Below are 26,131 nucleotides of genomic sequence, written 5' to 3'. Positions count from 1 at the left end.
CGCTCTCTTCTACTGCAGGCAGCAGAATGCCCCACTCTGCTATGCAGCAAGCAGATAGGCTTTGGCAGGCAGGCAGCTGGTGGGGCACACAGCTCTTAGCGAGGGGAAACCCCACTTTTGCAGACATCTGTATCCTGCAGTTCCTTTTTTAAAAACGTCTCCAGATTGAGATTAAACAAGAGCTATTTGCTTTGCTTATACTATGTAAAAATTTTGACATTATTTTTCTCCCATAGTTTTTCTGACACAGCAATCCTGTCTATTTGATGACCAAAAAAGTCTGGGATGTTTAAATGATGTCTCCTTGCTGATCCTTTCTGGTCATTCACAGGTCACTATCTTTCTGGCAAACAGAGTTCTCCACCCACTACTGCATACCAGAGATAACTGTTCACCCTTTGTTTACATAGTCATTTAGCAGGGATGAAAGGGAGGTGTGTTCAGATACCCTCATTTTTATCAGAGGGTACTTTATTCATGTTACTTTCATCATGGACTCATCCCATCACAAAATCAGAAATTAGGATAAGTGCTCTTGGTAAAAAGAATTCAGAGGCATAAACATAAATGTGACAAATGTGCATCTTAAACTTCACAGCAGGAAAACTGTTTGGGGATATGATTTTAAGTAGAAAAATGGTAGGCAGGGAAAGGGCCAAGTACTCTTATCTCCCTTGCCACTTCTTTGTCTGCAACTGTCCCCTCCCAAGTTTTCTTCTTTCAAAAACCGACATCAAAACTCCATTACGCATGTAAAGTGCAATTAACTCCTCAGTATACCATATTTGAGACAGAACCAGTGCCTGTCTTGAAAAACCTTGTTCCCTCACAGCACAAAGGAAGAAACTCTTCAAGAAAGAAACTGAGACCTACTTTTCAATTACAAAATATACATCCATGTAGGAATTAAAATGCAACCTCCACATCAGCCATGGAATTGCCTCTTGTGCAGAAATGTTCTAATGTGTCAAGTGGCCTTGAAGTAAGTGTACAATCATCTATCAAAAGGACTATCTGAAATTTCTGCAAACTATTTCAGTACAGCAATTTTGAAAGCTGAGTTGCCAAACATACACCAGCAGCCTGCAGTTGAGTCTACCCGCTGCACCCCCGCTGTCTTTAGAACTCCTAGAGCCAGGCTTAAGCCAAAAGCCTTCCATTATGAGGATTCCTCCCCCCTCCTTTCCTCCCCCCCCCCCGTAGTCTTCATTGCGTAATTTCACTCTGCAGCCTCATGTCCGTATCATGAAAACAAACAAAATAGAATAGGACCAGACAGGACAATGTGAAATGAAAACGTAACAGTAGTCTGAGAAGTGTTTTGCTAGAATACTTTAATTGGCGCATTGTGAAGAAAACAGCTGAAATGTGACTGGCATCTTGTAACATGTTAAAAATCTTCAAACAGTTATTACCTGGAAGTCAAACAAAATACCTGGAAGTGGGAAGAATCAAAGGATCAAAGAATCGGTAGTCAAAGGGGGGTCATATATAAAGCTTCAGTGCCAACATTTGTAGCTATCTTATTTCTCCAGGCCTTCTCCTTTGGTTATCCATCATCAGTGGATGAAGATGCTGGCCAGGACTGCTTTTGGACAGAATAAAGACTGTACGTTGGCAATTAATCACAAAAAGATTGGCTGTAAAATGCAATCTACATGGTAGTGGTACTGATCTGGCATTCAACCCCCATTTACTTATTTCCAGTCTTGCCTGATGAAGAGCTTTGCACAACTCAAAAGCTTTAAGTTGGTCCACTGGAGAGACAGGCATTGTGCAACAGGGGCCAGTAAGGACCTAATCTCCAGTCACTTAGCACCTGTGCAACTTGGTCTGCAGGAGCCGAGTAGGTGATCAGTCAATTTAACAATTGTCTCTCATGTTTGCAAGAAACCAGTTTATGTCGATGACAAAATAATCCAAACACACATTAACTTTATGGCCTAACATAGTTTGATCAGAACAGTATTTTCTAAGTCCTACACAGTATTTAAAAAATTACAGCATTTGGCTTTAATATTGTGTCAAAATAAATATATTCTCTCTTTCTCTCTCAGTTATGAGGTAACAAATGTGCTTGAGAGAGCCATGGGTGGAAGAAAATAATAATTAAAAAACAGTTCTATGGTGTTTTAAAACAATGGGACCAGCCCGCTCTGTAGATCAATGAAAAAGTCTCCATTCATGTAAACAGAATTCTCCAGGCATGTAAATAATACTTGGTTGCAGAGGATGCCAATTTAATGGTAGGGCTCCTGTGCCTTTAACAGCTGCATGGCAGGCAAATCATTCGGTAGGCAACCTTTTTTTTCTAATATGGAAACGCAGCAATGTGGGGGATGGGAGACCTTGTTTTCTGAATATTTTACCGGAGATTCAGGGGCCCTGCTAGAAAAAAAAGTCCTGGCAATGTTTCCTGATGGTTATAGGAGGGATTCCGCAAACATCTATTGGAAAAGCTCATTGCAGAATCAATTATCTTCAATTTGTTGTCTCCCTCTCCTCTCCCTTGGTTATCTTAGGCTTCTGTTGCTGTTAGTGGCAACAGAATTTTTTGAACAAATCTTTTAAGCAGGAAGTGGATAATCCAAGCTCCAAAAATGAGCTAAGTGAGCTAAGATCAGTGAGCCATAAATGTAATTCTTTCATGTGGGATATATACCTTTACAGCAGAATTTTTAATTAAGACCTTGTCCATCAAAGCCTTATATATGCATTCTAGTAAAGGTTCGCAATCTCCCCCCCCCCCACGGCCCTTTTTTCTTTTGTGAAATCACATTCCTTGGTGCCCTTACTATACCTACAGAATTGAATCCAGGCTTAGTCAAGCTTAGAGTAGACCCACTGAAATCTACAGGACTTAGGTTAGTCATGGCTTACTTGCCTCACTGATTTCAATGGGTTTACTCTAAGCACAACTAAGTCTGTATCCACCCCATATTCTTTATTATTAGTAGTATCATTTATTGATTACATTTGTATCCTAAGTCTGTATCCACCCCATATTCTTTATTATTAGTAGTATCATTTATTGATTACATTTGTATCCTGCCTTTCCTTCCAAGAGCTCAATATTATTTTTGACTGTGTAGGATCCTATGCACGATCACTCAGAACTAAGTTCACGTTCAGTGGGACTTGCTCCCAAGTAACTGTGCACAGGATTTCAGCCATATATCCTGATCCTATGCATGTTTACTAAATACCACTGAATTAAGTGAAGCTTGCATCTATGTAATTATGTAGACTGCACCCTTATAGTGCAATCCTATACATGCCTACTCAGAAGTTCCATTAAATCCCATGAGGCTTACTCTCAGGTAAGTGTGCACTGGGTTAGAGCCTCAGGCTGCAATTCTACAGCTGCAATCCTATACACTTTTCCCTGAGAGTAAATCCACTTAATTCAAGGGGGCTTACTACTGAGTAGACACACAGGATTGCCACTGTTAGTATTGCAGGATCATGACCTTTCTAAACAATAGCAGATTTCTCCTGCACTACCAAAATCAAGGGGTTTTCAGGGTGCAGGTTACAGCTGCCTTTTTCTTTACTCTTGTCAGCCACAACTCTGAATCATGATAAAAAAGAAGTCTACTTGTCAGTTTAAAGAGGATTTTAAAAAAATAAACAGAATATTTGTTCAGTTCAGAGTATCTGTTTGGTAGTTCTCCATCCTCCTCTATACTTAATGTATAAGAGCAGCCAAAGTCTGGGCTTTCCCTCCATTGCTTTCTCATTGCTGCAGTGAGCTGGGCCTTAACGAACGCTATCAGAACAATACAGTAATCCATTGAAGTGTGATTGGAATTCAGTGTTAAGAAATGAAGCCTGCTTGCAGTTAAATGTTATAATAAGGAGGTATAACTAAAATGTTTTCCTGGTTATTGCTACAGTGTGTAGACCGATTATGAAAAGATAACAAAATCTTATTCTAGCGTAATGCTTAGAACGTAGCACCAGGCAGCAGCTGCTGGTTTCAAATGATCCGGGCAGCTCGGATTTTACAATTCAAGTGCCTCAATACACTATCAACATACAGAGGTCTTTTTTAGTATAGGAATACATGGGGGTGCCACACTGAGGCTGCCCAAAGGGCCCATCCTCTCTGCTCCACTTTTTGAAGCTCCTCCGAAGGCAGTACTGTAGAAGAGCAAAGGTCCAGCTCCACTTTCTGGCACCACTACTGGGAGAGATCTCACTGTACATCCTCACACCCAACTGAAATGACAGGGGACACTTTCCTCCAAACACACAAATCACTCCTGGAAGTAGTATTCCATCCTTTGTTCATCGATTTCTTACATTTTGTTGATCTTGGTAATAATAACCCTGCACGATGCCAGACCATAAATGCCTTGGAGAGGTCTGTTGTAAGACTGAGAAACAGTTTCCACAAAGGCTGGCTTCAAAGAGCCATTGTTAAGCAATATACATTGAAGTTGTATTTTTATATGCATCAGTTCACCCCCCACATCACAGCATCTTTTCCCCCCATCAAGCAATATTTCTTAAGTCTAGTTCTTCATGCACACATCACCTTGTACCAAGATCCTGAGATGGGAGCACAAACTTTAATCCAAATGAAACAGGGTCCTGCCCTGTAATCTCAAGCTTTATGACTTTCATCTCCCAACATAGTTTCTTCCCATATATGAAATGAAACCTTCCAGAGGAATGAAAAAAAGTCTAATGATAAGCCTCTTGTGAATAAGTAGTCCACAGGGACAGAAGCAGCTGGTAAAATCATGTTGTACTTGCCCATCTTCTAGTCCTGCTAGAATGTTACAAAGTCGAGGCTTTATCCTATTATTCTGGCTCATGGTGCCTTCACTGGCATGGGGCAATGGCAGGGGTGGGTGGGGGGGGGGTAGAGGGACAGCTGACATGCACGGATCTGACCTGCATCCCAAGTGCCAGTCAGCAGAGTATTATACCTGATCACTTAAAGGATAAGCAAATTGAAGGGGTCTGGAACATCATGGAAAGGTATATGAACACAGGCATTTGTCCGATGCTTCTTAAGTGATGTTTCAAGCCAGCAAATCAAACTCTGAATTTGTCTAATGGAATCACAGTTCCCTTTGGTGCCTTTCCTACCGTTTCTTCTTCTGCTTTAAGGCCTTTCTGCGCTTGAGGATCATCTCATAGAGTTTGTCCATGCCTTCGGTGAGCCCCTCACCAATGATGGCACAAGCTGGTTGAATGTGGTACGTCGTGGACGGGGTCAGCTCATGCAGAGCCAGCTGCTTCTCTATTTCTGTCACGGGCAGTGATTTGGGCAGGTCCTGCTTGTTGGCAATCACCAGCAAGGGAGTGCCTTGGTTCTCTGCAAACTTGGTGACTTTGTGCAGCTCCGTCTTGGCCTCTTCCAGCCTGTCCACGTCAACAGAGTCCACCACGTAAATGATACCATCGGTGCAGCGGCTGTAGGACTTCCATAGGGGCCGCAGCTTCTCCTGGCCCCCTACATCCCAGAAGTGGCAGCTGATGCCCTTCGCAGTGCCATTGCTCAGCTTGATTTTCTCCGTGTTGAAGCCAATGGTGGGCACCGTGTTGACAAACTCGTTGAATTTGAGCCGGTAGAGTACCGTGGTTTTGCCGGCAGAGTCCAAGCCTAGCATGACTATGTGCAGCGACTGAAAGGCGGAGATGTTGGAAGAGATATTCCCCATGGTTTTGACGGATGGCTCAGCCCAGCAATAGCCGCAGAAAGATGCTCGCCTGGTTTCGCTTACGCCCTCTCCCCTCGGGCTGCTCTTACACCATCCCCGCCGGAGGCTGGGCCGGGCTGCAATTAAAATGCAAGCTCACTACTAGCCATCCCTGATGCGCCGCGGGAGATCGGGAGCGATCCGGTCTGGGGAAGCCGAGTTGGCAATTACACGGGGGCGCGGGGGGAGACGGAGATCATGGCAAGCAGCCCGCAGTCACCACGCGCCCAGGGTCCAAGCGGCGGCTGATCGTGTCGCCATGAACCATTATTCAGCAGCAGCCTGAAGAGCAGCCCCGAGGCGCGGCCAGGCTGTGAAGAAAAGCCAGAGAACAAAGCCGGATCGGCTCGCGAACCTTATGCCCGGCGAGACACGGGACCTCTTCGGGATCCACGACTCAGACCGGCAAGCCGAGAGCGGAGCCGCATCCTCCTCCCTCCTGCGCGGGCTCATTCATTCTCCAGGCGGGAAGCGGCGGCGGAGGCGTCCTCTCCCTCTCCCGCTGCCCGCCTTCTTGGGGTGAGGGGGAGCCTCCCTTCCCCGACGATCCGCCTGGGAGGAAGCGCCGGTCGCGCCTTCTCCAAACGGCTTCTTGAGCCTCCAGCTAAGCAACTGCAGTTCAATCCATCAAACCCCTCCTCCCCTTCGAGAGCGCGCAGTCACACGCCCAGCCGGAGACCGGAGGAGGGAGGGCCGTTAAAAGGGCAACAGGGAGGGCGTCGTCCGCCGCTCTTCCCCCGCGTTGATTTTTCGCCTTTCCGCCTCCAGCGTCCCGCTCCTCCCGCTCAGCCCTCTCCCGCCCCTTCAGCCCTTGCCGTGCAGGTTCAGTTAACTCCAGAAAAGGTCTGTCGAGAAGAAGACGCGCGCGCGCAACCCCTCTCTCCTCCGGATCAGGGGTTGGAAGGTTTTGGCCTGGTTCTCACGAAGGTGGGCGGCCTGTGTCTGGACTGTGTGCTCCTCCATATCATAAATAAAAGGAAGACTGCCTAGCATATTAGAGCGTATGCCAGAGAGAAGGCTAGGCTAGAACACTTCTTGACATCTGGTTTACTAAGCGTAGGCAGGGGTGGGGGGAGAAGATTTCTGTCAGGGGAGCCCTCAGTTGCAATCTGAAGTGAAGTGGCACGGTCCAGACACATGTTTCCCACCTCGGCGAGAATATTCGTCAGGGTATCAAGGACTGGCCACCTGCCAAGGGTCCACACTCAAGTAGGGGTCCTACTGTCAACCTGCTCCTTCTTTTCACCATTGTGGCCTGCTTGCTTGTACACCCCTCTTGCTTTGGATTGGCCCAGACAAAGGTGGGTGGTGTGAAGAAGGCACAGTAGCTACCAATGCCTGTTTAAGGGGTTCAAAAAGTGTGGCATGCCTGGTGGACCCCAAGACCCCCAACATCTGTCACCACCAAAAAAAACAAGGGAAGGGGGGGGGAAATGTTCTAGAAACAGGCCCTATGGTTCCTATCATAGAAACCTCCTTCTAAGAGTATCCAGGAAGCAGTGCTCAAAGGCTCCTGTCCACTTCCTAGGATGTTCTCAGGATGCTCTAGGAAGGAGGCTTCTCTGGCAAGAACCGTGGAGCCCTCAGCTTGAGCATTTTTCTTTTTTTGGTGGCAGGCTGGCAGTGGAGGGAAGAGACGGAGGTGAATAGGGGGGAGTGACTGAGTGAGCAGACGGGTGGGCGGGAGAAGTGAGTGGCAGCCGTTTGTGTGAGAAGGCAGCATGAGGGGACCCCAGCCCCTGACATATTACGCCCAAGGGAATGCCCCACAAGTTGTTTGGAGTCGTTTACTCTGCTTCTCAACCGACAAATCCAGAGAGAGAGAGAGCACGCGTGCGCGGCCCAAATAGACATAGAATTCTTTACATCCAGAAGATACTTGGTTTCAGGCAAGCAAAAACATCAATAATTGGAGGCTGCTGTCACACCTATAAAGTACAAACACGTTTGCTATTGTCCAGCCTTATTTATTATGTATTTATTTAGTCTTAGATATTGTAGTTCTCTGGTCAATGGCCTGGTGTTGTCTGCTGTCACACAATACTCTCTTCTCCTTCCCCCTTTATTTCCCAAACCTGCCATCACATCTCCTGCTGCTTCACAGTAGAGGTGGTAAGGGATTGTGCCTTGAGTTTGTCTAACAACAAAGTCTTCCTTCTCACTGTAGATTTTGCAACAGCAGAGCTGAAAATACCCTTGAGTTTAGGTGGCTGACACTGGCTGTTTTGTACCCCAGTGGCTCTCAAATATATTTGCTCATTGTTCCAGCCCTGGACATACAGCCTCTGCAACTGCAGTAAATGAGAAGGGTGGCAGATTAGCATTCTGTCCAGATGAGGAGCCCATATACAAATGGGTCTGGGATAAGTGAGAAAGGAACTAATGCTTGTTGGAAAAGGATAGGAGATATTCTCTTATGCTCTAAAATCCTAAGCTGCCTAAGTTATGAAAAACAGATACACAAACAGGTATACACAAACAGAAACTTCACAAGCAAGATAAAGCTTGGTAACTCCAGAGAGTTACATTGCAGAGAAAAACAATGCCTATCTCCCCATATTTCTAAAACCCCATATTTCCCCATATTTCTAATATATGCTGGTTTGGAGTCAGGACTACATGATCCAAGTTTCAGGTTACATATTAAAATTATATAGGTGAGCTTGTAGGAAATAAAAAACTAGTTTAGTAAACAAAGATTAGGATATACTTCTGATTGGCTAGAACATTCTTGAGCAAGAAATGTACATACTCATGTTGGCCAAACCACTTTTAAATGGCATAGTACAAAAGTTGAGGACAACATTTTTCATAAGAATCCTAATTAATCATATCAGCAGAAACCTCTAAGTTCAGTAGTTTCCCAGACAATTTCAGATGTGAATCAAATGCTGACTCAGGCACAGTCTTGTCCTTCTCTCCCAGCTTCCCCCCTCTCCACAAGTGCTGTCCACCTTTATTATTTTTTAAAGCATTGCACGAATGTTCATCCATCCATCCATTGCCTTATTATTTTTTAAAGGAAAAAATATTAAGTATGAAACTGCTTCATGGATTGGGGGAGAGGTTTCTTGGTGATATCACAGGGGCCAACCAATCAGTGCCATAGGCAGCCAGCTTCTGCTTAAAGATTGTACAGCCCTTAAAAAAAGAACCTATGAAGATGAACTGGTATATTTGAACTCAGCATGGTGAAGGTGCTCTAGAGCAGCCTCCTTGCTCTGAAAAATATGTGGGTTTTTATTCAAAGAGGCAGACGCCTGTCATCTCCAGGCAGGTGGTAAGTGAGCTGTTGCCATGTATTCCTACCACATGCTTCTCCAGATTTCCAGATAGGTACTTGAGGGGTGGTAATGATGTACTTACCATGTGACTGGAGGCTATAATTGCCTCTCCATGTGATTACAGCTACTACATACTGGCTGAGTTCACACGTTCGAACAGCCCACTGCAGTGTATTTGTGCCTGAAAGGCTGGGCTACAGTGTAAGCAGGCAGCCATTTTGAGTATGCTTGTTGTGCAAACCCAGGGACCATGGATTATGTAAGGGTTAAACAGCCCTCGCATAACCCACATTCTTTTTTGGGGTTATGAGAAAGTTGTTTAACCTTCATATAACCCAGGTTTGCACAATACGACAAGCCACACCCAGGTGATGAATTTTGAAAATGGCCACCTGCAAGTGCCATAGCCCACTGTTAAATAAGCCACGGTGGGCTGTTCGAGCATGTGAACCAGGTCAATGTGAAAATCCTAGCAACATACTGACACCATGACCTGCTAATGTTGTTGGTGCTCCAGAACTTGCCTTGCATCTTAGGTTTCAGCCTTCATACATAATAGCTCATAATTATTCAACAGAGGGCTGCAACATAATAGCACAATTCCATCATTGTTGTCCCACCACTAGACTCTCTTTTACCTCAGAGCTTTTTGGTGTGAAGTTCTTCACAATCCATGCCAGTCTGAAGAAATACCTTACATTTGCTCTTGCAGTAGTGGAGTGGAAATTGTGTCTGTTTCAATCTCTTTTCTATAATAGGTAGCTGAATTCAGGGTAGAGCATTTTGCCATTTTGCAGTAACACCACCTAACAGCTCAGTGGGTGACATTCTATGGCTCATGAAACACTGAATAGTTCTTTTTGCCCATAAACCTCACAGGATTTTTCATTGCATATGTTATCCAAAACAACAACGATTTCCTTGTCTTAGTCTTAGATTTATTCATGTACAGGTTAATCATAAAGCAAATGGAAACCAAGGTAAAAGCCCTGGGCCTGTTAGGGTCCCTCAACCATTAGAGCATGCTGACGTAGCTGGAATTCATTGATTCACATAGCCAGAGACAGACTCAGCCAAGAATGTGGGAAGGGCTTGTGGTGAACAGGGAATCCCAAGATGAGGTTATGTGAACAAGGATAACTGAATTAGGGTAAAAGTCTGAAATAACTGTGTGCCCTGTTATGAAAGCAAGCCTATTCATAACTAACTTTAGATGGCAGTCAAAACTCCAGGGCTTTTCCAGCGGTGGTAATGCATTCAAACCTATCAGGAATATCTCCACTATCAAAGACCCACAGAAAACCATTGTGGTTCATAGCAAGTTATTTGCACAATCCAGGGCATTGACAGAGATGTGTTTGGAATTTAAGAGAATTACATTTTTGCCAGAGTTCTTAACACTGCTAAAATTAATCCTGTAATTTTAGATTAGCTATGAACACTCAAAAATAAGGCAGGCCTACTTGATATTTGCTGGGGAAAGCACTGTATGTGTGTGGATCTGGATTTGTATCACTTTTCCTTTCATGTTATATCTGATATGAAACCACCTGAGTTCAGTCTGACCTACAGAAGTAGTGGTCTATATTATTATCAATCTTTGCTATGTAACTGTTTGTTAAATAGGGATTATCCTATGACTTCCAGGAGCCCTCTTGTCTTGGCTACAGATGGTGAAACCACTGGTTGAGCAAATGAGACATTCCAAAGCTAGGATGAAGCCAGCAGGCTCTGTATGCATGACGAGGGACCCTGCTTTTGGCAGGATCTACGATATTGTATGGAGACTACAGCACTTTTTACTCATTAGGGCTCTTCTCCGTGTGTATAATGGACATGTGGATGGCAGAAAGTGCCATTCCAACTGTCCGCATGTTGCACAGTGTGCACCCACGCATACAAGTGTATACGTGGAGCCCTTCCTGTGCCTTTATTTATGCTTCCATGTGTGGATGCCTGTTACAGACATGTGTTTCAGCATGAGGTTAGCAGGGGCTGGTTTGTTGTACAGTTGGAGAAGAGCCCGAAAGGATTAATGTGCATGCAGTTTGAACATTAGTAGGCTCTTTTGCAAATTAAGTCAGGCTTGTGGGAGGGGCCAGTGGGAATGAGTGAAAATGATGTTGTTCCCCCTTCTATGTGTGTGGACTGTACTGAAGAGTAAGATGCTTACAGTCCTAAGATATGATAGGCTGTATTTCTAAGATGAGTATTATGCATATAAAACAGGTGAATTAAAAAAACACACAGAATTGGAACCTCGAGGTTAAGAAGATTCCATTATGTGTCATACATTCGGGACCAGATTCCTGATGAATACAGAATAGTTGATCGTTTATGTATGGCGCGCAAAAGTATGAACTGTGGCTTTTGGCTATACCTGCCCAACAAACATGAGAAGCAGCTTGGTAATAAATGAAGATGTACATGTGTTTCATACTTAGAAACATGTTTCTGAGTAGATTCCACTGATGGATGCTCTGCATTTTTGTCTGATGGTTAAAGTTTAGAAATTTAATTGAATGAATGAATGAATGAATATGAGTGAGTGTTTAAATCTGTCAGTGCTATTTATATTTCTAGGTTGTATTTTGTGACTAATTTTTTAAAAAATTATTGTAAGCTACTGTGAAATGCTAGCAGGGACATTAAGATCTTAATTAAGATCTTAATGGCCCTGATAGCCATGATAGTGCGGTCACTTAACTTGAGCCGGACATCCTAGAGAGTGAAGTCAAGTGGGCCTTAGGAAGCATTACTAACAACAAAGCTAGCAGAGATGACAGTATTCCAGCTGACCTATTTAAAATCCTAAAAGATAATGCTGTTAACGTGCTGCACTCAATATGTCAACAAATTGGGAACACTCAGCAGTGGCCACAAGACTGGAAAAGTTCAGTTTACATTCCAATGCCAAAGGAGGGCAATGCCAAAGAGCGTTCAAACTACCATACAATTGCGCTCATTTCACATGCCAGCAAGGTTATGCTCAAAATCCTACAAGCTAGGCTTCAGCAGTATGTGAACCGAAAACTACCAGAAGTACAAGCTGGGTTTCGAAGAGGCAGAGGAACTAGAGATCAAATCGCCAATATTCACTGGATCATGGAGAAAGCAAGAGAATTCCAGAAAAACGTCTATTTCTGCTTTATTGACTGTGCTAAAGCCTTTGATTGTGTGGATCACAACAAACTCTGGCAAATTCTGAAAGAGATGGGAGTACCAGACCACCTTACCTGTCTCCTGAGAAACCTGTACGAGGGTCAAGAAGCAACAGTAAGAACCGGACATGGAACAACAGATTGGTTCAGAATTGGGAAAGAGTACGACAAGGCTGCATATTGTCACCCTGCTTATTTAACTTATATGCAGAGTACATTATGAGAAACGCCGGGTTGGATGAATCACAGGTCGGAATTAAGATTGCCAGGATAATTATCAACAACCTCAGATATGCAGACGACACCACCCTAATGGCAGAAAGCGAAGAGGATCTAAAGAGCCTCTTGTTGAGGGTGAAAGTGGAGAGTGCAAAAGCTGGTTTGAAACTCAACATTAAAAAAACTAAGATCATGGCATCTGGCCCCATCACTTCCTGGCATATAGAAGGGGAAGAAATGGAAGCAGTGACAGATTTTACTTTCTTGGGCTCCAAGATCACCGCAGATGGTGACTGTAGCCATGAAATTAAAAGACGCTTGCTCCTTGGGAGGAAAGCTGTGGCAAACCCAGACAGCATAGTAAGAAGCAGAGACATCACCTTGCCGACAGAGGTTCGTATAATCAAAGCTATGGTTTTCCCCGTGGTAATGTATGGCTGTGAGAGCTGGACTATAAGGAAGGCTGAGCACTGAAGAATTGATGCTTTCGAACTGTGGTGCTGGAGAAGACTCTTACGAGTCCCCTGGACTGCAAGGAGGTCAGATCAGTCAATCCTAAAGGAAATGAACCCTGATTGCTCATTGGAAGGACAGATACTGAGGCTGAAGGTCAAATATTTTGGCCACCTAATGTGAAGAGAAAACTCCCTGGAAAAGACCCTGATGCTGGGAAAGATGGAAGGCAAAAGGAGAAGGAGACAGCAGAGGATGAGATGGCTAGTTAGCATCACCGATGCAATGAATATGAACTTGAGCATTCTCCAGGAGAGAGCGGAGGACAGGAAGTGCTATGGTCCATGGGGTCACGAAGAGTCGGACACGACTTAGTGACTGAACAACAACAACAACTGTGAAATGTAGAGAGATGGAGTAAATATTTTAAATCTGTTTCGGAGTAATTCTGACCCCATCAGATGGTTGTCCGTGAGGGGTTAGGAGCAGGCAGATACACCCTTCCGATGGTGGACAGGACTGCCCTGGGGGTGTGGACATCCAGTCCTTAGGTTCCAGTTGAATGCACCACAGGCATAACTCTGCTGGCAGTAGGCACCATTAGGCCCCCAAACAAGGCATTCCAGGGGGCATTCTGGATCCATTGGATCCAAATCCCTTCTGTTTCCACAAGGGGCCCCAGGATCAGGTCCCTTTCCTTCCTGTATGGGAGGGAAACACCCCCACTCTGCCTGCTCTGGCTGGCACAAGGTGGCAGAACTTTGGAAGTGGCAGAGGGTCCACCACTGCGGCCCACCACCATTGCTTAGCTAACATTAAGTTAAAGCACCCTTTCCAAACCTGGGGCCCTCCAGATGTTTTGGACTCCATCTCCCATCAACCCCAGCCAGCATGGCTAATGGTCAGGGATGCTGGGAGTTGTAGTCAAAATATCTGGAGGGCACCACATCTGGAGAGGCACTTCGACATGTTTTTATACTGTGGGAGTCTTACATGCTGGCTCTCAGAACATCTTTACTCAAAGATTACTGAAAACACAGTAGTAGACTGAAAATACAGTACCAATATGTATGCAGATACACCAGAGGGGATCTAGTGTTTACAAAGAAAGGTCCTGCCCAGTGATAACCTCATCACTAGGCAACTATATACATTTACAGAATGAAAGGATTTGGCAGGCAGTTTGGGCCAATATCAGAGTTACACCAGAGTGCCATCTACTGAGGGTCAGATGTAAGCAACAGGAACTCCGGCTGTCTATAGAAAATCCTTATTTTAACTTTCTCTCCCTAAAAGAAAAGCTGAATACTAGGCTCAAAGAGATGGGTGGTAGGAATTTTTAACACAGTCATGTTGTTGAGCAGGAAAACATGGCCCTGCAATCAGATTAGAATGGGGAACTCCATTAGGCGAAGGGGCTTGCGTAACTCAGTGAAGCCATAAGCTATGCCGTGCAGGGCCACCCAAGACGGACAGGTCATGGCAGAGAGTTCTGACAAAATGTGGTCCACTGGAGAAGGAAATGGCAACCCACTCCAGTATTCTTGCCAAGAAAACCCCATGGAACGTGTCACAAGGCTAAAAGATATGACGCCGGAAGATGAGCCCCTCAGGTCGGAAGGTGTCCAATATGCTACTGGGGAAGAGCAGAGGGTATTTCCAAGTAGCGTCAGAAAGAGTGAAGCGGCTGGGCCAAACCCGAAAGGACACTCAGCTGTGGATGTGTCTGGCGGTGAAAAGAAAATCCGATGCTGTAAAGAACAATATTGTTTAGGAACCTGGAATGTCAGATCAATGAATCAAGGTAAGCTGGAGGTGGTCAAACATGAGATGGCAAGATTGAACATCGACATCTTGGGAATCAGCGAACTAAAATGGACAGGCATGGGCGAATTTAATTCAGGTGACCATCATATCTACTACTGTGGGCAAGAATCCCTTAGAAGAAATGGAGTAGCACTCATAGTCAACAAAAGGGTGGGAAAAGCAGTACTGGGGTACAATCTTAAAAATGATAGAATGATCTCAGTACGAATCCAAGGCAAACCATTCAACATCACAGTAATTCAAGTCTATGCCCCAACCACTGAGGCCGAAGAAGCTGAGGTTGATCGGTTCTATGAAGACCTACAACACCTTCTAGAACTAACACCAAAAAAAGATGTCCTCTTCATCATAGGGGATTGGAATGCTAAAGTAGGAAGTCAAGAAATCACCGGGATAACAGGCAGGCATGGCCTTGGTGTACAAAATGAAGCAGGACAAAAGCTAATAGAGTTTTGCCAAGAGAACATGCTGATCATAGCAAACACTCTTTTCCAACAGCACAAGAGGCGACTCTACACATGGACGTCACCAGATGGTCAATATCGAAATCAGATTGATTATGTCCTTTGCAGCCAAAGATGGAGAAGCTCCATACAGTCAGTAAAAACAAGACCTGGAGCTGACTGTGGCTCAGATCATGAGCTTCTTGTTGCAAAATTTCGGCTTAAATTGAAGAACATAGGGAAAACCACTAAACCGTTCAGGTATGACCTAAATCATATCCCTGATGAATATACAGTGGAGGTGAGGAATAGATTTCAGGGATTAGACCTGATAGACAGAGTGCCTGAGGAACTATGGACGGAGGTCCGTAACATTGTTCAGGAGGCAGCAACGAAATCCATCCCAAAGAAAAAGAAATGCAAGAAAGCAAAGTGGCTGTCTGATGAGGCTTTACAAGTAGCTGAGGAAAGAAGGGAAGCGAAAAGCAAAGGAGAAAGGGGAAGATATAGCCAACTGAATGCAGAGTTCCAGAGAATAGCAAGGAGAGACAAGAAGGCCTTCTTAAATGAACAATGCAAAGAAATCGAGGAAAACAACAGAATGGGAAAGACTAGAGATCTCTTCAAGAAAATTGGAGATCTCAAGGGAACGTTTTGTGCAAAGACGGGCATGATAAAGGACAAAGAAGGCAGGGACCTAACAGAAGCAGATGAGATTAAGAAGAGGTGGCAAGAATACACAGAAGAACTATACAGGAAAGATCTGAATGTCCCTGATAGCCATGATAGTGCGGTCACTGAACTTGAGCCGGACATCCTCGAGAGTGAAGTCAAGTGGGCCTTAGGAAGCATTAGTAACAACAAAGCTAGCGGAGATGACAGTATTCCAGCCGAGCTATTTAAAATCCTAAAAGGTGATGCTGTTAAAGTGCTGCATTCAATATGCCAACAAATCTGGAACACTCAACAGTGGCCACAAGACTGGAAAAGGTCAGTTTACATTCCAATTCCAAAGAAGGGCAACGCCAAAGAGTGTTCAAACTACCGCACAATTGCGCTCATTTCACATGCCAGCAAGGTGATGCTCAAAATCCTACAAGCTAGGCTTCAGCAGTATGCGAACCGAGAACTACCGGAAGTACAAGCTGGGTTTCGAAGAGGCAGAGGAACTAGAGATCAAATCGCCAACATTCGCTGCATCATGGAGAAAGCAAGAGAATTCCAGAAAAACGTCTATTTCTGCTTCATTGACTACGCTAAAGCCTTTGATTGTGTGGATCACAACAAACTGTGGCAAATTCTTCAAGTGATGGGAGTACCAGACCACCTTACCTGTCTCCTGAGAAACCTGTACGAGGGTCAAGAAGCAACAGTAAGAACCAGACATGGAACAACCGAGTGGTTCAAAATTGGGAAAGGAGTACGACAAGGCTGCATATTGTCACCCTGCTTATTTAACTTATATGCAGAGTACATCATGAGAAATGCCGGGTTGGATGAATCAGAGGTCGGAATTAAGATTGCTGGGAGAATTATCAACAACCTCCGATATGCAGACGATACCACCCTAATGGCAGAAAGCGAAGAGGATCTCAAGAGCCTCTTGTTGAGGGTGAAAGAGGAGAGTGCAAAAGCTGGTTTGAAACTCAACATTAAAAAAACTAAGATCATGGCATCTGGCCCCATCACTTCCTGGCATATAGAAGGGGAAGAAATGGAAGCAGTGACAGATTTTACTTTCTTGGGCTCCAAGATCACCGCAGACGGTGACTGTAGCCATGAAATTAAAAGACGCTTGCTCCTTGGGAGGAAAGCTATGGCAAACCTAGACAGCATAGTAAGAAGCAGAGACATCACCTTGCCGACAAAGGTCCGTCTAATCAAAGCTATGGTTTTCCCAGTAGTAATGTATGGCTGTGAGAGCTGGACTATAAGGAAGGCTGAGCGCCGAAGAATTGATGCTTTCGAACTGTGGTGCTGGAGAAGACTCTTACGAGTCCCCTGGACTGCAAGGAGGTCAAATCAGTCCATCCTAAAGGAAATCAACCCTGAGTGCTCATTGGAAGGACAGATAATGAAGCTGAAGCTCCAATATTTTGGCCACCTAATGCGAAGAGAAAACTCCCTGGAAAAGACCCTGATGCTGGGAAAGACTGAAGGCAAAAGGAGAAGGGGACGGCAGAGGATGAGATGGCTAGATAGCATCACGGATGCAATGAATATGAACTTGAGCACGCTCCGGGAGAGAGTGCAGGACAGGAAGGCCTGGCGTGCTATGGTCCATGGGGTCACGAAGAGTCGGACACGACTGAACGACTGAACAACAACAGTGTTGAAACACCTCCTGCTAGGTAATTGAAGAGCCAAAGAGGTATGAAGGAACATTGTGCAGTTCCTTTTCCCATTTGTGTTTCAGAAACTATTGTTCTTCAAATTAGTAAAACAATTCATGACATCCAGAAGAATACCTATCCTTACTGATCTGTAAGGAACAAATGGTTGAAATACAGTACCTCTTTCACCAGTGAAACAGTAACGGGGAACCAAAAATAAAATAACAGAGCTGGAAGGAAACGCAGGGTTAATAGGACCTCATTATAGCAGAAATACAATCATTAGATGATAATGGGAGTTTAAATCACTATTTATTTATTTATTTATTTATAATTATCTTTAGGCCACTTTTAAGGATAGAACCCTCTCAAGGCAGTGTACAAGATAAGAACAATGAAAATAAGAAAAATCACATATATTGATTAGAATGTCCATTTACAGCAGCAGCGGGCAACTTTGGGGGGCTCTAGGAGCTATCACCCTTTCCCCCCTGTAGGCTGCATTCCTGCCACCACCACTGAATTTGGCAGTAGCACCCACCCCAGCAATTTGCTGGCAAACTACAGAAGACTAGATTTAAAACAATCTAAATTTGGCAATTTTTAGCCTTCCATAGCAGTTTGTTGCTGAAATTCAGTTGCAAACCAGCAATTTATGCTGCCACCACAAGTTTGAGTGGCACAGGGGTGGCAGGCTGTGTGTTGCCCACCCCTGCTTCACAGTACAACCCTATACATGTCTACTTAGAGGTATGTTCCACTGAATTCAGTGGGCCTTACTCCTAGGTAAATGGGCATAGGATGCATTCTTAGGGAGGTGAGATGGTAGGGAGAAGAAACAAATCCTTTTCTGATTGAGGAACCTTAGTAAGGCAGGTAGTAATAATTACTACTACTAATGCTCAAAACATTTAGGGATGGTACAAGGATAAAATTGACAATACCCTGCTTATAGGCTTAAAATCTCTCATTGAACTAGTGTCAAGTTGCTGTTTTATTAGCAATAGCCAGACATTGTTTTGGGACATGTATAAGTCTTGTAATTGATGGAAGACCCAAATATTTATTTATTTACAATATTTGTATACCATTCCATATTTAGAACAGATTTTGGTGCAGCTAACACAAGAGACAGAATGGTAAAAGGATAAAAAGATTAAAACACCAGATTAAAATTATGCTATTTTTAAAAACAGAATACCAATAGAAACTGTGACTGGTCAGTTAAGGAATGCCTCCTGGAACAGGGCTGTTTTCACGAGGCACCGGAAACAGCACAGTGTTCATGCTGTATAAATATGTTTCAAATTTCAGTTCTAGTCCTTATATATCTCCACTTCATGGATCACTGCCTTGTTGTGGCAAAGGGGCTTGCGTAACTCAATGAAGCCATAAGCTATGCCATGCAGGGCCACCCAAGACAGACAGATCATGGCAGAGAGTTCTGACAAAATGTGGTCCACTGGAGAAGGAAATGGCAACCCACTCCAGTATTCTTGCCAAGAAAACCCCATGGAACGTATCACAAGGCTAAAAGAGATGACGCTGGAAGATGAGCCCCTCAGGTCGGAAGGTGTCCAATATACTACTGGGGAAGAGCAGAGGGTATTTCCAAGTAGCGCCAGAAAGAGTGAAGCGGCTGGGCCAAAGCCGAAAGGACACTCAGCTGTGGATGTGTCTGGTGGTGAAAAGAAAGTCCGATGCTGTAAAGAACAATATTGTTTAGGAACCTGGAATGTAAGATCAATGAATCAAGGTAAGCTGGAGGTGGTCAAACATGAGATGGCAAGATTGAACATCGACATCTTGGGAATCAGCGAACTAAAATGGACAAGCATGGACGAATTTAATTCAGGTGACCGTTATATCTACTACTCTGGGCAAGAATCCCTTAGAAGAAATGGAGTAGCACTCATAGTCAACAAAAGGGTGGGAAAAGCAGTGCTGGGGTACAATCTCAAAAACGATAGAATGATCTCAGTACGAATCCAAGGCAAACCATTCAACATCATAGTAATTCAAGTCTATGCCCCAACCACTGATGCCGAAGAAGCTGAGGTTGATGGGTTCTATGAAGACCTACAACACCTTCTAGAACTAACACCAAAAAAAGATGTCCTCTTCATCATAGGGGATTGGAATGCTAAAGTAGGAAGTCAAGAAATCACCGGGATAACAGGCAAGCATGGCCTTGGTGTACAAAATGAAGCAGGCCAAAGGCTAACAGAGTTTTGCCAAGAGAACACGCTGATCATAGCAAACAGTCTTTTCCAACAGCACAAGAGGCGACTCTACACATGGACATCAGCAGATGGTCAATATCGAAATCAGATGGATTACGTCCTTTGCAGCCAAAGATGGAGAAGCTCTATATAGTCAGTAAAAACAAGACCTGGAGCTGACTGTGGCTCAGATCATGAGCTTCTTGTTGCAAAATTTCAGCTTAAATTGAAGAACGTAGGGAAAACTACTAAACCGTTCAGGTATGACCTAAATCATATCCCTTCTGAATATACAGTGGAGGTGAGGAGTAGATTTAAGGGATTAGACCTGATAGACAGAGTGCCTGAGGAACTATGGACGGAGGTCCGTAACATTGTTCAGGAGGCAGCAACTCAATCCATCCCAAAGAAAAAGAAATGCAAGAAAGCCAAGTGGCTGTCTGAGGAAGCTTTACAAGTAGCTGAGGAAAGAAGGGAAGCGAAAAGCAAGGGAGAAAGGGGAAGATATATCCAACTGAATGCAGAGTTCCAGAGAATAGCAAGGAGAGACAAGAAGGCCTTTTTAAATGAACAATGCAAAGAAATAGAAGAAAACAACAGAATGGGAAAGACTAGAGATCTCTTCAAGAAAATCGGAGAAATCAAGGGAACGTTTTGTGCAAAGACGGGCATGATAAAGGACAAAGAAGGCAGGAACCTAACAGAAGCAGATGAGATTAAGAAGAGGTGGAAAGAATACACAGAAGAACTATACAGGAAAGATCTGAATGTCCCTGATAGCCATGAGAGTGCTGTCTAGGGATGTACAAAAGTCACTTACCTTTCGTGGATTATGTTGATGGGGGGGGGAGGTGCTCCGTCTCTCCCCCCAGAATCCTGGATGGGGAGGGAGGCGCTCCGTTCCTCCCCCCCCAGAATCCTGGCTGGACGGCTGTGCTCCGCAGGGATTCTGCGGAGCCACCGGCCGGCTCCGCCAGCAGCCGGACATCTGGCCGCTGGCTAGCAGGGACACAAATGGCGGCAGCCGTAGCCGCTGCCGCCGTTTGCGTCCCTGCAGTCAGCCGTGATAGGCTACGTAAATGTTTACGTAGCCTATGACGGCTGACTTAAAAACAACAACAACAACGTGCGTACGCAAATGGTGGTGGCCATGGCCGCCGCCATTTGCGTTCCTTATTTTGGCACGTCTTAGTCTATGTCAAGATTTACGTAGACTAAGACAGCGAAAATAAGGGGAACACAAATAGCTTAGCGGACGCAAACATTTACGTAGCCTATCACCGTTTTTTTTTTAAACCTAGCCGTGATAGGCTACGTAAATCTTTACGTAGCCTATCATGTCTTTTTTTTTTTTTAACTGGAAATGGTGGCGGTGGCAGCCGGTCGGAAGACCGGCCTCCGCCACCAAGCCGCCGCCGCCGCCAGGAAGATGCGCCCCAGGTAAGTCTCGTCCTGGGGGGGGCAGGGGGGCAGACCATTCCGCCACCAATTTCGGGGGGCTGAATGCGCTGGCATTTGGCCTCCCCGAGATCAGTGGCGGAATTCTCTGACATCCCTAGTGCTGTCACTGAACTTGAGCCGGACATCCTAGAGAATGAAGTCAAGTGGGCCTTAGGAAGCATTACTAACAACAAAGCTAGCGGAAATGACAGTATTCCAGCTGAGCTATTTAAAATCCTAAAAGATGCTGCTGCTAAAGTGCTGCACTCAATATACCAACAAATTTGGAACACTCAACAGTGGCCACAAGACTGGAAAAGGTCAGTTTACATTCCAATTCCAAAGAAGGGCAATGCCAAAGAGTGTTTAAACTACCGTACAATTGCGCTCATTTCACATGCCAGCAAGGTTATGCTCAAAATCCTACAAGCTAGGCTTCAGCAGTATGCGAACCGAGAACTACCGGAAGTACAAGCTGGGTTTTGAAGAGGCAGGTCCATGGGGTCACGAAGAGTCGGACACGACTGAACGACTGAACAACAGCAACCTTATATATCTTGGCAGAAGTAAGTCTTTGTTAGAAGCCAATGCATCTCACAATGGGGGCAGCATATGGGTTCTAGTTTGGAGTTAACAGTACAAACAGGTGCAAAGAACAGGAAGTGAAGACACCCATGCTCCGTATTACCAGAAAGATGTAATATCTGAGGACCAAATAACATGCATCAAGTGAGATCTATGCTCAGATTTCCTGATGTCTGGATTTCAAAGCTGCTGCTGCTGGCTTCTAATTTGAACAGAGAATTGGTGTTGGGAATGGGAGTGTTAGTCCTTTGCCTCCATACTGTTTCCCCAATTTATATCATCCTCCAGAGACTGCCATTAACCCTTCTGTGGAAAAAAGCCCAGGCACAAAGCAGGTACCTGTATTTTTTCACCAGTGGGGCTAACAGCAGCCTTGGGTTGTGTGTGATTTAGATCTGGGAAACAGAACAGAAGAAAGGATTACACCCTCCCCTCTCCCAGGATCACTTCCCTGATCAAATTAGCAGCCCCCTCCAGCTCCTCTGAAGTTAAAAGAAGATCCAATCTTATATCTCCTTGATCACATATAGTTCCCCCCCCCCATTACTGTTTTTAATTTACCCAGATACATTTTCATCTTTCTGGAAGTAAAACCTGCAAATGAAATGAATTCTCAATAGTTGACTCTCAAATAAAAATTTGGATGTGGTGATCTCCCCAGGTAATCATGGATTTTTGCTATACCTAGAGTGTCCTCACTAATCTCTTCGTGACATCTGGAGAGGTAGACTGAGATAAACCACTTCATGCACAGAGCTGATGTACTATAGTTGCTAAGATCAGGGGCTACAAGCCAGATGTTCCCCGTTCAGATCATAGTTTGTTCAACTCTAATAGGGGGAATATAATGCTGCTCTCTTAGGATGAGAAGGGTTTAGCATGGGGTGGCAGCTTCTATTCCTCTTTCCTCTCTCATAGAATTTTAGAGTTGGAAGGTACTTTGGAGGTCATCTAGTCCAACCCACTGCTTAATACAAGATCTACAGTGCAGAAGTACAGACCATGGCAAATGTGAACCAGACCAGGAAGCCTCTTTGCTCCACCCCCTCCCCAATTGGCTGTGGGTTTAAGGGATTGTACTCCCTTCATCAGGACTACAAAACAGATGAGAACTCAAATACACATGTTCCCTCATTGGGCAGTCATCATATGGATCGGCTCTGAATTATTAACAGAGTCATATTTCATAATGAGTTCTACAGAAAATGTTCAGCAGGCCAGGTGGCCTGTTTTAAAGTGGAGCTCCTGGTGCCTTCAACCGCTTCTGACTGGTAATGCCATACATTATTTATTGTATAAGATAGCAGTTTAGGGATTGTACTGTTTTAAAGAAGAGCTAAATATTCTGAATCTCAATTGAGCAATGCCTTTAGTGAAATGATTGAGCTTTGCTTAGTCTTGGCAGGTGGTGCAATGGTCATATTGATGACAAAGAATCCATTGCACTCCTAGAATGGAATGGGCAGTTTCATTTACCTCTTCTAAGTAATTACCTGTTCTAAGTAAGTTTTACTAAATGATGTGAGCACTGTTACAAGTTTTGTGCCAGGAACTCTGTCCCACAGAGAGAGTAAACATAGACAAGTGCTTTGCTTTCAGTGTCTTTGTAACTGATGAGACAGTTTAACAGCACTGAGGCATATGTTACTCCCACAAGCCTTGAGGAATAACAGTCTTTACAGGAAAGAAAAACAATAATTCACGAAACAAGATTCCAAAATTCATATTGGTCTAATACCTTAATTAGGCCAACCAAAAGATCACAAAAAAGTTTCTAGACCTCCAGATCTCTTAAACAGGCAAGATGCTACAAAAACATGAAACAAGATAAGCTTTCTTCAGCGTCTATCCAAATAAGCTAGACTCCACACTCTCTCCATTTGTAACTGGAACTTGAAGGAGGCATTCAGGAGGGAATGGACCCCACCAGAGAAGAATTCCTAGACAGGTAACTCTGCTTCTGGCTAGCCTTTGTTAATCCTTTGGCTCTGCTCATGGGCTGTTGTGGGCTAAAGCAAAGCACACTCTGGCTTTAGCCCTTTTCCTGCCTTCTCGTCCTGCTGGCAAAGGGCCTGTTTATCTACCTGGAGCCAGAAGCGCTGCTGTGCTGCCTCACCCCACTCGCCTTCTCCTGCTGCCAACAAATGCTGCTGTTTTTCACCAGGCCAGCTGTGCAGTCTGACTTTTGTGGGACTGAATGAAGCTTGACTCAGCTCAGAAGCTTGCTGTTCTAAAGGTAAAGAGTCACAAATGGCAGCAGGAAAGAGGCAGCCCTGCTTTTCCCTACTACAAATATAATAGCAACACCAGACAGGCCGGTCAACAAGATCAGCTTCAGATGGCCTTCTCTCTGTCCCATCAGCCAGGACAGCTAGGCTGGTGAAGACGAAGGAGAGGGCCTTCTCTGTGGTGGCCCCCACTCTGTGGAACTCCCTCCCTAGGGAACTCCGCCATGCCCCCTCTTTAATGAGCTTCTGCCATGCATTAAAAACGTGGTTGCTCAGGCAGGCATTTGGGGTGGGTTAGGGTATTTTTAGAAATACGATGTTTTAGTGTGGAATTTTATTGTTTTAAACTGTTGTATTATTGTATATCGCCCAGAGTGGCCGGGTGACTGGCCAGATGGGCAATTAAGAAATTTAAATAAATAAATAAATAAAACTTTACAAGTACTAGTTTGTATAAAATCAGCTTCACAAGATGCATAGATGTATAGAGGAATGACATAGCTGCCTCCTGCTTTATGGAGCTTTCAGTACCATGTATGACATAAGCAGTCAGCACACCAATTCTGACCATCTTCTCATATATGTTTGAACTTTTCGGGGGAGTATAACCCCATTCAGCAGAGACTGACATCCTATCCCTGGACTGGTAGGCTTTCTAATCAAGAGTACCTCTGCCTTGTTTGAATTTCATTTCAGTTTTCTTTCCCTCGTATGATCCATCACCAGTTCCAAATACCAGTTCAGAACCTTCCCAGAATATGATGGAAAGGAGATACAGAGTTGTGTATTATCAGCATACTTATGAAAATTCACTCCCCAATCCTGGATGATCTCTCCCAACAGTGATTTCATGTAAATGTTAAAAAGCATAGTGGACAAAATCAAACCCTGTGGAACCCCAAACACCAAAGGGTCTAGCTCTTTGACTTCCTTCCTATCTGCAAGGAAGGACTGGAGCCACCACAAAACAGTCCTCCAGCCCAGCAAAGTGGTGCAGAAGGATAACATGGTTGATAGTATCGAAAGCTGCTGAGAGGTCCAGCAGAACCAACAGGGAAGCTCTCCCCCTGTCTAGCTCCTAGGGATGTTGGAGAATTCCGCCACGGACTCAAATGAGGCCTGATTCTTTGGACCTCCAGAAACTGCGGCAGAATGGCTCCACTTACCTCCACATCTGGAGGATTTCCTGCAGAACGGCACTCTGGCTCCGTAGCGCAGGCGATACGGTAATGGCGGCTGGGAAAAATACAGCCACAAATGGCGTAGTGGACGCCATTTGTGGCTGTAAAGCGCTGTTTTTTACCTAAATAGAGCTGTAAACGGCTGCAATTAGGTTAAACTCAGAGCTTTATGGCTGCAAGTGGCATCCAATATGCCATTTGCATATGTGTTTTTCCCTGCGATAGGCTAGTGTATCGCAGGAAAAAACACAGATGCAAATGGCGTATTGGACGCCACTTGCAGCCGTAAAGCCCTGAGTTTAACCTAATTGCAGCCGTTTATGGCTCTACTTAGGTAAAAATCAGCACTTTACGGCCGCAAGTGGCATCCTCTACGACATTTGTTGCTGTGTTTCTCCCAGCAATATGGTAATGGCAGCCGCCATTACTGTATCACCTGTGCTATGGAGCCAGAGTGCCGTTCTGCGGGAAATCTTCCGGATGCGGAGCCTAGGGATGTACGAAATTGCCCTTACCTGTCTCCGCTGGGTTCTGCTGGGGGGGGGGGAGGCACTCCGTCCCTCCCCCTGGAATCCTGGCTGGCCAGCTCCGCTCCGCGGGGATTCCGCAGAGCTGCCGGCCGGCTCCGCCAGCAGCCGGACATCCGGCCGCTGGCTAGCAGGGACGCAAATGGCGGCTGTTTGCGTTCCCCCTTATTTTGGCCGTCTTAGTCTACGTAAATATTTACGTAGACTAAGACAGGCCAAAATAAGGAACGCAAATGGCAGCGGCCGTAGCCGCCGCCATTTGCGTACTCGCGTGGTTTTTTTTTTTAAGTCAGATGTGATAGGCTACGTAAAGATTTATGTAGCCTATCACTTTTTTTCTTTAACCTAGCCATGATAGGCTACGTAAATCTTTACGTAGCCTATCACGTCTTCTTCTTTTTTTTTTTTTAACACTGGAAATGGCGGCAGCGGCAGCTGGTCGGAGGACCGGCCGCCGAAGCCACCACCGGAGCCGCTGCCGCCCGGAAGATCCGCCCCAGGTAAGTCTCGTCCC

General features: G+C 44.9%; 1 protein-coding gene across 1 annotated transcript; it reads right to left on the bottom strand.

Moving 5' to 3' along the window:
• Positions 1-247: 247 nt before the first annotated feature.
• Positions 248-7,657, bottom strand: ARL4C (ARF like GTPase 4C). Its single transcript, XM_084820137.1, has one exon. The coding sequence runs from the start codon at positions 5,673-5,675 to the stop codon at positions 5,097-5,099; it is 579 nt and encodes a 192-aa protein (XP_084676263.1). The 5' UTR covers positions 5,676-7,657; the 3' UTR covers positions 248-5,096.
• Between the last annotated feature and the right edge of the window lie 18,474 nt (positions 7,658-26,131).

This window comes from Heloderma suspectum, chromosome 1, assembly GCF_057233095.1.
Source record: "Heloderma suspectum isolate Gila_16-S chromosome 1, 16-S_ref, whole genome shotgun sequence".
Taxonomy (NCBI): domain Eukaryota; kingdom Metazoa; phylum Chordata; class Lepidosauria; order Squamata; family Helodermatidae; genus Heloderma; species Heloderma suspectum.
This window is presented reverse-complemented; position numbering and strand designations above follow the sequence as displayed.

Excerpts from the sequence above, each read along its gene's own strand:
- ARL4C (XM_084820137.1), bottom strand. The coding sequence starts at position 5,675 with ATGGGGAATATCTCTTCCAACATCTCCGCCTTTCAGTCGCTGCACATA.